The sequence below is a fragment of the Gymnoscopelus braueri genome (assembly GCF_963280865.1).
Source record: "Gymnoscopelus braueri genome assembly, chromosome: 14".
In the NCBI taxonomy this organism is placed as follows: Eukaryota; Metazoa; Chordata; class Actinopteri; order Myctophiformes; family Myctophidae; genus Gymnoscopelus; species Gymnoscopelus braueri.
Window position 1 is genome coordinate 3033676 of NC_137619.1, and position 13769 is coordinate 3047444.

At 41.1% G+C, this 13769-nt stretch overlaps 1 protein-coding gene across 2 annotated transcripts in view; it reads right to left on the reverse strand.

Annotated features, from left to right (window-relative positions):
* The window catches only part of LOC308099808 (complement C1q-like protein 2), a 60331-nt gene that overhangs the window by 35289 nt on the left and 11273 nt on the right, over positions 1-13769 (reverse strand). Inside the window, exon 2 of one of the 2 annotated variants that reach the window (XM_080448609.1) lies at positions 11599-11681. The exons of the other annotated variant lie outside the window; for it this stretch is intronic. Coding sequence (XP_080304735.1) covers positions 11599-11681 — 83 coding nt within the window. The remainder of the gene's footprint in view (positions 1-11598; positions 11682-13769) is intronic. 2 annotated transcript variants of the gene reach the window in all.

The window sequence follows — 13769 nt, forward strand, 5'->3', positions numbered from 1 at the left end:
GTCTCCACCAGGGCAGGTTGGTTACCCATGGGGCCTGCAAACTATGGAAGGCAGTCATTGCCAATTGGAATGGGATCTGAAAAATCTTGACTCATATATCTTGATCACATGACCCCAGAGATAATGTGTACCGATTTGTGCAAGTTTTGGACAAAATAGTAGTAGCAAAAAGCGTATTTTGAAGAAAACACACAATGACAGACAATGTAATCTGGCACAAACAGGGCCTATAAATTGCGTCATGATGGGCTGCTGTAGCGCCACCAGGAGGAGATTTGAAAAAAAAATGAAAGATGGAGTTTCCTCATGGCCAAGTGGGAATGTGTCTGCAAAGTTTCAGAAGTTCTTTGCTCACATTGAAGCCGTCATGGGGACAGAGCTCTTGTTTTCTAGGGAACCTGCAGTGACTGGGGATGAACACTAGGGTGGCATTACAGCTCTGAGGCCTTCACTCCCACCAGCTTTTCACCTCCATTTTACTGTCAGAAGCCAACATATCCTATTATAATTATAAGGAAAGTCAGTCACACGTCACACTCTCTGTACAGCACATAACCCAAAGTCTGCAAATACTTTGAGTGAACACATCCCCGGGTATGCATGCACGTGCACACATAGACATGAAAGGGGGCTTGAGCCCCTGCCCTTTTACCCATGAATGCAGCATTTATTATGGTGAAAAATAAATGGTGAAAAAACACAAATGCCCTACTGGAAGGCAGCATTCCAGGCTAAGAGAATTGCCCCTTTCTTACTCTCTAAACGCTGCATCTCCAGTAAAGCTTGAGTATAACTAATTAAGCACTGTGTCACCCTAACCCTGCCGGGCGCACGCACTCACATGTCCATTGTCCAATCAATGAGGAGAGCAGACGCACACAGAGAAGCGCAGACAATCAGTGATCCATCTTAATTTGAGACAGATACAGTAGGTATTTGTGGATTAAAAATAATTATACTGTTCATTTCCTCTCTCTCTCGCTCTTTATCTAATATAGCCTTAGATAAAGACTCTCGTAGATGTATTTTATCGATTTTACTATGTTTTATCTCTACGAGAGTCTTATCTACCTACCACCCCCCCCCATATTGCCCTGGAATGTCAGCTCCAAAGACCATACATCTCAAAACATGTATTGAACATTTATTGAAGAATATGGACTATTAAATTACACAAACACAACGGACACCGAGTTAACATTTGGGGAAAGCTGGTAAGCACCTTATATTTAGCATTTGTACATGTTTGGAGAAGTACGGGCTTTGGAGCTGACATTCCAGGGCAATCTGGAGGGGTGGTAGATAAGACTCTCGTAGATATAATGGATTTCAAAATCGATCAAATACATCATCTACGAGAGTCTTTATCTAAGGCTACTTAAATACTTAATAACTGAAACTGCTCATTTTACATTGTTAACCAGTAATTTAAGGCTATACTGGATTGTTAGGGCATGCTGGGTGGTTGTTGTGGCTGTTCAGTTCTGGCAAAGATAGTTTATTTTGTCAATGTGATCAGGGCAAAAATGTAAAAAGAAAAAAACATCATCCGGCCGGCGCCAGCAATAGGTGCCCTTTTGAAATTCCAGCCCCTGCCTCTCCAAATCCCTCTGCACGTCTCTGCGGGTATGGACGAGTCTGGGTGTAATGGCAGGATATGTGGGAGCAAATATGAGGCCGAGCACCTGCATCATAGCAGAATGAGCTGGAACCCAGCTTCACCACCTCCCACTGCAGTTAAAAACCCACAAACAAACACTTTCACCCCAGCTTCTCCACTCTGCTTACATTCAATGCATATTCAACAGGTTACAAATCAGACGATGTCACTAGAAAACATTATCATGTCAACCAGAAATAATGGACCGTGAACCAAAAAGAGGGTTGGACAAAGTTTAGATGAGCCCCCAATTCATGTTAGGACCCAGCCTAGGAGTCACCAGGTGGGGACCGTACCTATGTTCCCCAGGTTCTATGTTCCCCGCAAATAAGGTTCTATGTTCCCCACTTACCAAAAAAGGTTCTATGTTCCCTGGGTTCTATGTTCCCCTTTTACCTAAAAAAAGGTTCTATGTTCCCCGTTTACCCCAAAAAAGGTTCTATGTTCTCCATTAACAAAAAAAAGGTTCTATGTTCCCCGCTCACCCAAAAATGCAGGAAACATACATTTTTAATTTCCAATTATTAATAACATCTCTGAACACACACAACTGAACATAATGGGGAGAAATTACTATCAGAAACTTGCCCGCCCCTTTCCCCTGGCGGCCGTCTTGGTGATATAGAGCACCTTGTAGCAACTCATAATGTAATAACGGCGTAATAACAGTTCATAATATAATAAACTAAATGTCATAAAAGCTCATAATGTAATAAAATCACGAGCGATAGCGCAATAACCGTTTTTTGCATAATATAATAACGTAATAATTTGTTACATTAAGATTTTTTTTTTATATAATTGTTTTTGGCTTTATCTGCCTTTTATTAGATATAGTAGGGGGTACTAAGTGAAAAATCGTTACGCGGCGGATAAAAGCATGAAATTTGATACAGATGTCCCTTGGGTCATCCTAAAACATCCTAGAAGGGGTGCCCAAAAAAATCTTAAACAGGAAGTGAGTTATGGACAAAATCCAAAATGGCCACCTAAACTGTTGACCGTTGACTCAAAAGACACCAAAATAATCTCCAAAAAGCATACAATGTGGCACACATGTCCTTTGGGTCATCCTAAGACATCCTAGAAGGGGAGCCCAAAAATATCTGAAACAGGAAGTGAGTTATTGACCAAATTGAAAATGGCCGCCTAGTGTTGTCGATTGACTCAAAAGACAACTAAAGAATCTCCAAAAAGTATAAAATGTGTCACACATGTCCCTTGGGTCATCCTAAGACATCCTAGAAGGGGTGCCCAAAAAAGTCTTCAACAGGAAGTGAGTTATTGACTAAATTGAAAATGGCCGCCTACAGTGTTGGCGATTGACTCAAAAAGCCTATAGAATCTCCCAAAAGTATACAATTTGGCACATATGTCCCTTGGGTCATCCTAACACATCCTAGAAGGGGTGCCAAAAATAATCTGAAACAGGAAGTGAGTTATTGACTAAATTGAAAATGGCCGCCTACAGTGTTGAAAGATGATGCAAGATACCTACAGAATCTCATAAAAGCATGAAATGTGGTACAAATGTCCCTTGGGTGATCTGAACGCATCCTACAAGGGGTGCCCAAAAAGGTTTTAAACAGGAAGTGACCGCCTAAAAGCAGTTGACACAAAAGAAAACATAAGGGGACGTCATAAAAGTGTATAATTTGGTACGTACATTGAGTGCTTCTTAATATATCCTAGAAGGGGTTATTTATTTGTTTGCTTGTTTATTAAACTTTTTAGGAAGGGACCATGTTGAAGAAATTCTAAATGGCTGTTTAAACAGTTGACCATGGCAGTCTGCATATTATGCAGACTCAATACGACAGGTTATGCAGTGCATAACTTGCCGTATTTTGTAGTCTACCTTCTGTTTTCATTTCTACATCACTTATTTATTTTACTTTCTGCATAATTTTTTTATTGTACTCTTTGAATCTTCTTTATTTATCTAACTCTCTGCATATTCTCATTTATTTTACTCTGCATCTTATCTTACTCTGCATATTCTTATTTTACTCTCTGCATCTTATTTATTTTGCACTCTACATCTTCTTGCTTGTTTTACACTCTATCTTCTCATGTATTTTCTTCTTGATCATTACTGTTTTTTTGTGATTAGTGTTTAGTAACTACATGTATTCATGTGTGCCATTTCGCAATTACCAGCACATTGGCATAATGCTCTGCAAGGTAACCCAGCATCCCGGCATCTACACTTTCTCGAACAGAAGGGCTCAGCTTTGCAGCCACACTTGAGTTCTCTACAAACTTAAGCAGCCCTCTGGCAAGAGTGTCCATAAAGGTGTCCACGAATCAGCGACTTTAATTTATTTGTCAGGAGATGGTAGAGATTGCATAGCTTTCAGGCTTCTGGACCAAATGCTAGATTGGCTAACTTTTTTTGGCACCCCTTAGGATGCATTCAGATCACCCAAGGGACATTTGTACCAAATTTCATGCTTTTATGAGATTATTTTTTATGAGTGTCTTTTGCATCATCTGTCAAGACTGTACACAGCCATTTTCAATTTAGTCAATAACTCACTTCCTGTTTCAGATCATTTCAGGCACCCCTTCTAGGATGTCTTAGGATGACCCAAGGGACATGTATGCCATTATGAGATTCTTTAGTTGTCTTTTGAGTCAATCGACAACACTGTAGGCGGTCATTTTCAATTTTGTCAATGACTCACTTCCTGTTTAAGATTTTTTTGGGCACCCCTTCTGGGATGTCTTGGGATGACCCAAGGGACATGTATGCCAAATTGTATGCTTTTATGAGATTCTTTAGTTGTATTTTGAGTCAATAGATAACACTGTAGGCGGCCATTTTCAATTTTGTCAATAACTCAGTTCCTGCTTAAGATTTCTTTGGGCACCCCTTCTAGGATGTCTTAGGATGACCAAAAAGACATGTGTGCCAAATTGTATGCTTTTATGAGATTCTTTAGTTGTCTTTTGAGTCAATCGACAACACTAGGCGGCCATTTTCAATTTAGTCAATAACTCACTTCCTGTTTCAGATTCCTTTGGGCACCCCTTCTAGGATGTCTTAGGATGACCCAAGGGACATATGTGCCAAATTTTATGCTTTTTGGAGATTCTTTTGGTGTCTTTTGAGTCAACGGTCAACAGTTTAGGTGGCCATTTTGAATTTTGTCCATAAGTCACTTCCTGTTTAAGATTTTTTTGGGCACCCCTTCTAGGATGTTTTAGGATGACCCAAGGGACATCTGTATCAAATTTCATGCTTTTATCCGCCGCGTAACGATTTGGCCATTTTTTGTTTTCAGTATACAGTAGTCTGAGAGGAAATGGGGAGAGAGAGATGGAAGTGACACGCAGCAAAGTCCGTCGGGATCGGGAGTCGAACCCGCGACACGCTGTGCCCGGACCGCCACGCCAGCCGTCCGGGCCATAACTGGTCAAATTGTTGAGAAAAGTGTTACATCTTATAATCAGTATCAGTATCATGGTCAGTGTCAAGGTCAGCATCATGCTCAGTTTTATGGCAAGTGTCAGTATCATGTTAGTATCATGGTCAGTATCATGGTCAGTACCATGTCAGTATCATGTCAGTACCATGTCAATATCATGTCAGTATCATGATAGTATCATGGTCAGTATCATGGTCAGTATCATGTTAGTATCATGGTCAGTATCATGGTCAGTATCATGGTAGTATCATGGTCAGTATCATGGTCAGTATCATGGTCAGTATCATGGTCAGTATCATGTTAGTAGCATGGTCAGTATCAGTATCATGGTCAGTATCATGTCAATATCATGTCAGTATCATGATAGTATCATGGTAGTATCATGGTCAGTATCATGTTAGTATCATGGTCAGTATCATGTCAGTATCATGGTCAGTATCATGTCAGTATCATGGTAGTATCATGGTCAGTATCATGGTCAGTATCATGTCAGTATCATGGTCAGTATCATGGTCAGTATCATGGTCAGTATCATGTTAGTAGCATGGTCAGTATCATGGTCAGTATCATGGTAAGTATCATGTCAATATCATGTCAATATCATGTCAGTATCATGATAGTATCATGGTAGTATCAGGGTCAGTATCATGGTCAGTATCATGGTCAGTATCATGTTAGTATCATGGTCAGTATCATGGTCAGTATCATGTCAATATCATGTCAGTATCATGGTAGTATCATGGTAGTATCATGGTCAGTATCATGGTCAGTATCATGGTCAGTATCATGTTAGTAGCATGGTCAGTATCATGGTCAGTATCATGGTCAGTATCATGGTCAGTATCATGTCAATATCATTTCAGTATCATGATAGTATCATGGTAGTATCATGGTAGTATCATGGTCAGTATCATGGTCAGTATCATGTCAATATCATGTCAGTATCATGGTAGTATCATGGTCAGTATCATGGTCAGTATCATGGTCAGTATCATGTTAGTATCATGGTCAGTATCATGGTCAGTATCATGTCAATATCATGTCAGTATCATGGTAGTATCATGGTAGTATCAACTTTTTTAACATCATATAAACACCATAAAAGGCCTACACCAAAATGTAGGGAAAAAAAAAAAACCTTGTCAGACAAGAGGAAATGCCTGTCAAAAAGGCAAGGGGGTTGGGGGATATAGCCAATAAAAAAACATGCATCATTAACAACAACAACAACAACAACAACAACAACAAAAGCAAAACAACACCAGAACTACACTAAAATTGAAGAATCAAAAATGTACACGGTCTAGCCCATGTAAATGATACGGCTGACAGCCCTCCAGTAGAAGGCAGATCTCTGTGGCCCTGATTGTATTGCGGTTAAACATGAGGTTAAACATGAGGTATCATGTCAGTATCATGTCAGTATCATTGTCAGTATCATTGTCAGTAACATGTCAGTATCATGTCAGTATCATGTCAGTATCATGGTCAGTATCATGGTCATATGATATGACCATGTGATCATGGTCATATGGAAAGGCATGGCGAGAGAGTATGTTTTACCCCCTGTCCGTCCGTCCGTCCGTCCGTGTGTGTGTGTCCTGTCCGTGTGTTACCAGCTAATCTCCGGCACCATTGGCCCGCTCGCTGCGAAACTGTGCACACACACTCCCTCGATACCAATTCAGAACCTCTGCCCCAAATTTTTCACATGGGCCTGTTATAGCGCCACCAGGAGGCCGATTTGTGCAAAACCCATTTTTTTACATTACTCCTACAGATTTTATCCAAACGTCATGCAAATCGATACACAGTATCTCTATAGTCATGTGATCAACCCGGATCTGTCCGATTTCCCATATTCCATCCTGATTGGCTAAGGTTGGCTTCCAAAGTTTGCAGGATTGGTCCGTTTTGAACAAAATGCCTCGAATCATGAACGCAGCTTGCAATTTCCATGAAATTTCACACGCACATTCCCACTAGGCCGAGGAAGAAATGCCACCCTTTTCACATTGGCCTGTTATAGCGCCACCAGCAGGTCTAATTTAGCAAAACACATTTTTGGAACAAAATGCCACAAATCATAAATGCAGTGTCCGATTGCCGTGAAAGGCCAAGGAAGAAATGGCACCCTTTTCACATTGGCCTATTATACCGCCACCAGGAGGCCACAATAACGTACCTGACCTGGCGTAGACCTGTGCTCTGAGGAGCACTTTTTCTAGTAACTTTTTTTATATGCTTTATAAATTAAGCACTTTGAAACTGAAGATGATGGCCAATGTTGATGATAGTAAAAATGATAATGATATCGTATCGATATTGTGAGCCAAATATCGTGTATCGTATCATATGTACCGTGATGTATCGTGACACCCCTAAATAGATTTTGAGTCATGTCAAAGAAGTTTTCAAAACATGATATTTTGACACTTTAAAAACTGGAAAATTACAAATAACTAATGGGTATAAATACATGTATTTAAACCTTTTTAAATGTCTCACCATTTCCTGCATTTTTGGGTGAGCGGGGAACATAGAACCTTTTTTAGAACCTTTTTTGGTTGAGTGGGGAACATAGAACCTTTTTTTGGATGATTGGGGAACATAGAACCCTTTTTTGGTTGAGCGGGGAACATAGAACCCGGGGAACATAGAACCTTTTTTGGGGGGGGAGGGGAACATAGAACCTGGGGAACATAGAACCTGGGGAACATAGGTACGGTCCCACCAAACATAGAAAATGGACTCCCTCCTCCTCAGTCCCCAAACAACCAGGACACACAGGTTATAAAATCCTATGAATTACCTCAGGGTGGGACCATGAAATCCTAACTACAAAACAAAACTCCTACTCTTACCTAACAAAGGAAACCAAAAATACAAACATCTATCCTAATATTCTTTAGCCATAGTAACGCTAGAAACAGAACAGAGTGCTGGTGTTTGGAGGCTGGCTAGGAGGAAGACATCTGAAGACTGGTGACAGCCATGTTTATAGAGGAGACCACCACACAGGAGCCAATCACCAGCCAGCTTTATAGAGGATTCCACCACACAGGAGCCAATCACCAGCCAGCTTTATAGAGAAGTCCACCACACAGGAGCCAATCACCAGCCAGCTTTATAGAGGAGTCCACCACACAGGAGTCAATCACCAGCCAGCTTTATAGAGTAGTCAACCACACAGGAGCCAATCACCAGCCAGCTTTATAGAGTAGTCAACCACACAGGAGCCAATCACCAGCCTGGTTCCACCTAACCGTTAACCACTCACACTCAGACACCACTCAGTCACCATTCACACCAGCTGGTACTCAATCAGTCACTCATCACTACTCAAGCTCACACACACACCAATGAGGAGAGAAAGACACACACAGGGAAATACACGTATGACCCCTAGTGGTCATAACATTAAAACATTTGTTTTGCTAAATCTGTCTCATGGTGGGGCTATAACTGGCTGATTTGAAAAGACAATTGGGTGGAGATTCTTCCTAGGCCGACTGGGAGTGTGTGTTTTGACACACACACACACACACACACACACACACACACACACACACACACACACACACACACACACACACACACACACACACACACACACACACACACACACACACACACACACACACACACACACACACACACACACACACACACACACGGGGAGAGAGATATGAACAAGGCCATACATTCCTGGCCGGTAACTCCCTCTCTCTCCCTCTTTCTCCCTCGCTCTCTTTCAGAAAACAACTCACTCTTTTTTCCCCTGGGACATTATCGGACGCTGTGAAGCCAGATTGGAATAGATCTGAGACTGTTTTCTTTTCATTCTTATATTTAGTGAGATCCGGGGTTATTGATAAAACATTCAGGGCTGTATAGTCCCGCTCATCCAGGCCTGACAACAGCCATCCTGAAGTTTTCCATCTGAAGAACAGAATGCAGACCGCCATGTTGAAACCAGCCATCAAGTCACACAGAATAGGTATGTACTGATTTAGCCACAGTTTACAGTATTTAGTAAAGTAGATATGTACTGTTTAACTATATTAACCCATTAAGACCTGAGGCTGATTCAAAAAATGTCTTCTAAATCCTAACAGTTTTCTGAAAAAAATTATGTTGCTAAATCAGTGGTGCTCAAACAGGGCCGGATTCAGCCTAATTTGCGGCCTATAGGCAAGCATTCTCTGACGCCTCCCGCACCCTCCAAATATCAACCCAGGTGTCCCTGAGATTGACAGCGTCGCTGAGTCACGGTGGCCCCACCGACCTCCTCCAAGCGAAACACTCAGCATATAGCCAACACAGAGGCATTCCATCCCCTTCTATGCCAGATCACCACAGATCATTATCACACACACACAAATGTTTAAAATAAAATTCGGATAGCTTTTGCCTTCCGAGCCCTGACCATGTTCAACCTATCTTCATATAACTGTCCTTTAAGTGCAGTAGCCTACTACTCAAGTAAATGTACTTTGTTACTGTCCACCACTGTTCATAGTTCAGACAGATTAAAATCCATAGACACATCCCATTACTCAAATGTCTGCCTCCTCCGTCCTCCAGCATTGTTACAGTGAAATTCATAACCCAATGAAATGTGTTACTATCTTGTGGACTGTATTTCGACAGGTCACCTCTGTTGTTTTTTTTCCCGATGTTGCCATGTTTTGTGAGAGAAATAAGCAACCAGGGGCCTGTTTCACGAAACCTAGCTAGCAGATTAAGCCGGGATTTATCAGCTATATCCTTGATGAATTTATCTTGGTTTAACTAATCCTGTTGCCTTTACTGTTCATTAAAGGATCTACACCATGAATTTAAAAATATATATATATATTTAATATCATATTGTTTATGTCCCTCAAACGTTTTTCAAAAGGTTTGAGCCTAAATCAAGCCTCAGATATACTCATTGTCTCCGCCAGGCCGAAAGGCATGGCGAGAGAGTATGTTTTTCCCCCTGTCCGTCCGTCCGTCCGTCCGTCCGTCCGTCCGTCCGTCCGTCCGTGTGTCCGTCCTTCTGTCTGCGAGCAGCTAATCTCCACCACCGTTGGCCCTGTCGCTGTGAAACTGCGCACACACACTCCCTGGATGTCACAGCAGAACCTCTGCCCCACATTTTTCAGATCAGCCTGTCATAGCGCCACCATGTGGCCGACTTTTGCAAAACAATTTTTTTGCTATTACTCCTACAGATTTTGTCCAAAAAACACGCAGATCGGTACACAGTATCTCTATAGCCATGTGATCAACAAGGATCTGTCTGATTTTCCATATTCCATCCTGATTGGCTAAAATTGGCTTCCAATGTATGCAGGATTGGTTCATTTGGAACAAAATGCCTCAAATCATGCACGCAGCATGCGATTTCCGTGAAATTTTCCACAGAGATTCCCACTTGGCCCAGGAAGAAATGCCACTTGAAAACGTTCACATCAGCCTCATGGTGGCGCTATAACAGGCCAATTCACGTTTTTAGCTATAACTGCACTGATCTGCGTCAAACTTTGCACGCACACTCCCTAGAGGCCAAGGAAAAACCTTTGCCCTGCATTTTTCACATATGCCTTTTAGAGCGCCACCAGGAGGCTGAGTTTTGTAAAAAAAAAATGCTCCTACTCCTTCAGATTCTGTCCAAAAATCACGCAAATCTGTACATAGTCTCTCTATAGTCATGTGATCAAGATGGATGTGTCCGATATTTCATATTCCATCCTACTTGGCTAACATTGGCTTCCAAAGTTTGCAGGATGGGTCCCTTTTGAACAAAATTCCTCAAATCATGAACGCAGTGTGCCATTTCCGTGAAATTTTGCACGCACATTCCCACCAGGCCGAGGAAGAAATGCCACCCTTTTCACATTGGCCTGTTATAGCGCCACCAGCAGGTCTAATTTAGCAAACCACATTTTTGGAACAAAATGCCTGAAATCATGAATGCAGCTCGATTGTCGTGCAAGGCCTAAGAATAAATGGCACCCTTTTCACATTATAGTGCCTATTATAGTGCCACCAGGAGGCCACAATAATCTACCTGACCTGGCGGAGACTTGTGCTCCGAGGAGCACTTTTTCTAGTTCCAAATAACTTCTCTCTGGCTTATAAAGCACTTTCACCTGCAATACCACATTGTCCTGTTTGGCACGGGGCGCTATGTGGGAAAATAAATAAAATAAAAAATACGATTTTTCTTCTTTTTTTTGGGTTGGAACTGAAAAACGGGAGGGATTGTCTCAAAACAGGCCAAACAGATTTGTACGTACAAATCTGTTTGGCCTGTTTTGAGACCAATTTACAGAAAACCCCAGATTTGCTGTGAAAGCCTGAGTGTTCAAACTGAGGTATTTTTGGGGATAGAAGAGAGGAAGGGGAGACCAAAAACACACAAAAAATAAGAAAAAGTAAAAATTCATGGTGTAGTCCCCTTAAAGGAGAGATCCGGCCATTTTAAGTGTTATCTTTGATGTGTCGCTAATCACTCACCAACATTGAAAGGGACGTTGAGTTATTCCAGAGAGTCCCCTGTCGTCCTGTCTGGCGACCCCCTCCGTTGGCATAATGGGAGCCTGTGTAAGAGTGATAATCGTCTATTATAACCGATGAAAACCTTTTTTTTTTTACTACCACTCATCGTGGAGTCTCATGATACTCAAACATGTGCTGAAAGTCGCGCATGAGCAACTATTCGTGCAGAACGAGATGACGCTGGTTGCTTGTTTCTCTCACGTCCGTGTTCTTTCGATAACTTTTCATTTATTTTTTGTAATTTTTTTGGAAAATGAAAAAACTAAAAAAATACAATAACAAAAAATAAAATAAATGAAAAAAGTAATCGAAACAACACGCCCCCCTCGCGTATTAGGAGGGCAGGGTGAGTCACCAGAACCAAGGACGGGTGTTTTTGATGAATCTAACATGTTAAAAATGTAGTTTGAAGTTATAAGTGTTCGTATAGGAAGGGGGCGTGTCTGATAAAATGAATATCAAATATCTAAATATTGAATCAAGCAACTTAAAAACTGTCTGGGGGGCTCACAAAAGCCTGAGTAGATGATAAAATGACCCAAAGGTTTTTTTAAAGTGAAATATCCCTTTAAGTAAAAGTATCAATACTGCAATGTAGAAATACTCTGTTACAAGTAAAAGTCCGGAATTCAAAATTTTACTTGAGTAAATAAAGTACAAAAGTATTGGCATCAAAATGTACTTAAAATAACAAAAGTAGAAAGAACTCAAGTTTTCAAATGTATGGCTGAGACACTACTGATTTTGGCTCACAAGTATATAGTTTTCATGCAAACAGTTGAACTATTCTGCACCATGCATGACACAAATCTGGAGAATGGAATGGATGAGGAGGAATGTGAATGAATGACTGAATGAATGAATGAATAACAATAGAAGCCTCAGTCTAGCTCACATTAAAACTTATGCAACGTTAGTTAGCTGCTATGAGATAGACATAGCTAGACCATACTTCCTCTAAACACAGCACAGACAGTTTCCTTATCTGATTTATGCACAGTGCTGTGACCCAGGCTCTCATAAAAGAACAGAGCGCAACCCACAGCAGCCCCCGTCCGTGCAAGCCCTATACACAGCCTGCTGTCTCTCTACATCTCTTGAGCACAGCTCAACGATGATGTTGCTATGCAAAACTGATTGTAACTAGACAGACACTGCTGTTCCATGTTTATTAATGGCCCACAGATGACAATGACAATTAGTAGGATTAGGATTAGTTAGTTAAGTAGTCCATATACCACTCCAAGTTAAATACAGGCCTAATGTGTGTCCATGCCCATACCCTCTCAGACAGGAGGCAATGGAAGTTAACCCTGTGTGTAATTCACTTACAGCAGTGGGTATTATTGTACCTTGATCTTTTTCCCCTGTTTGGGCATCGATCCTTCCGATAGATAAAGCACCAGGGCCAAAATGAGTCACGAGGCTACAGTTCATTCAAGACTTGAAAGTCATGAAATATTCGCACAAGGTTTATTCCGCCCACAGTAAACCCCCACTTGTTTGACTGTATAGCTTATCGGACCAACAATGATCGTTTGGTTAAGTATATCTGAATGTTATTTGTTACTTGTTGCAGATATCTTGAACGCAACCACAGTGGAGAATCCATTTCTAGGGATGTCCCGATCACGTTTTTTTGCTCCCGATCCGATCCCGATCATTTGATTTTGAGTATCTGCCGATCCCGATTTTCCCCGGTCCGATCTTTTCATTAAAAAAAGTATTTTTAAATTATTATTTACTCATGTAGAATTAATTTTTTTCATTTATTTTGTAGCAATAAAAGACAATATGTCTCAAAACACTGGCTGACAGTTGAATTATTGCCAACAAAATAAATGTGAATTAAATAAATGAAGACAAATACTGAATCTCTGAACATTGGCTTGCAGTTATTGCACATAGCCAAAATACAATAATAATATTAGACCATTGTCATTCAGGATGGCAAATGGGGGGAAGTGGAACTTAGAAGTCATTTTTAAGTTTAGCGTGAGGGAGAGGGTCTACTCTGAGTACTACAGCAGGGGTCCCCAAGGTTTTTTAGGTCAAGGACCCCTTAGCTAAGGGAGAGATGAAGCAGGGACCCCCACTACATAATGTGTTGAAGACTAAACCTTTTCATT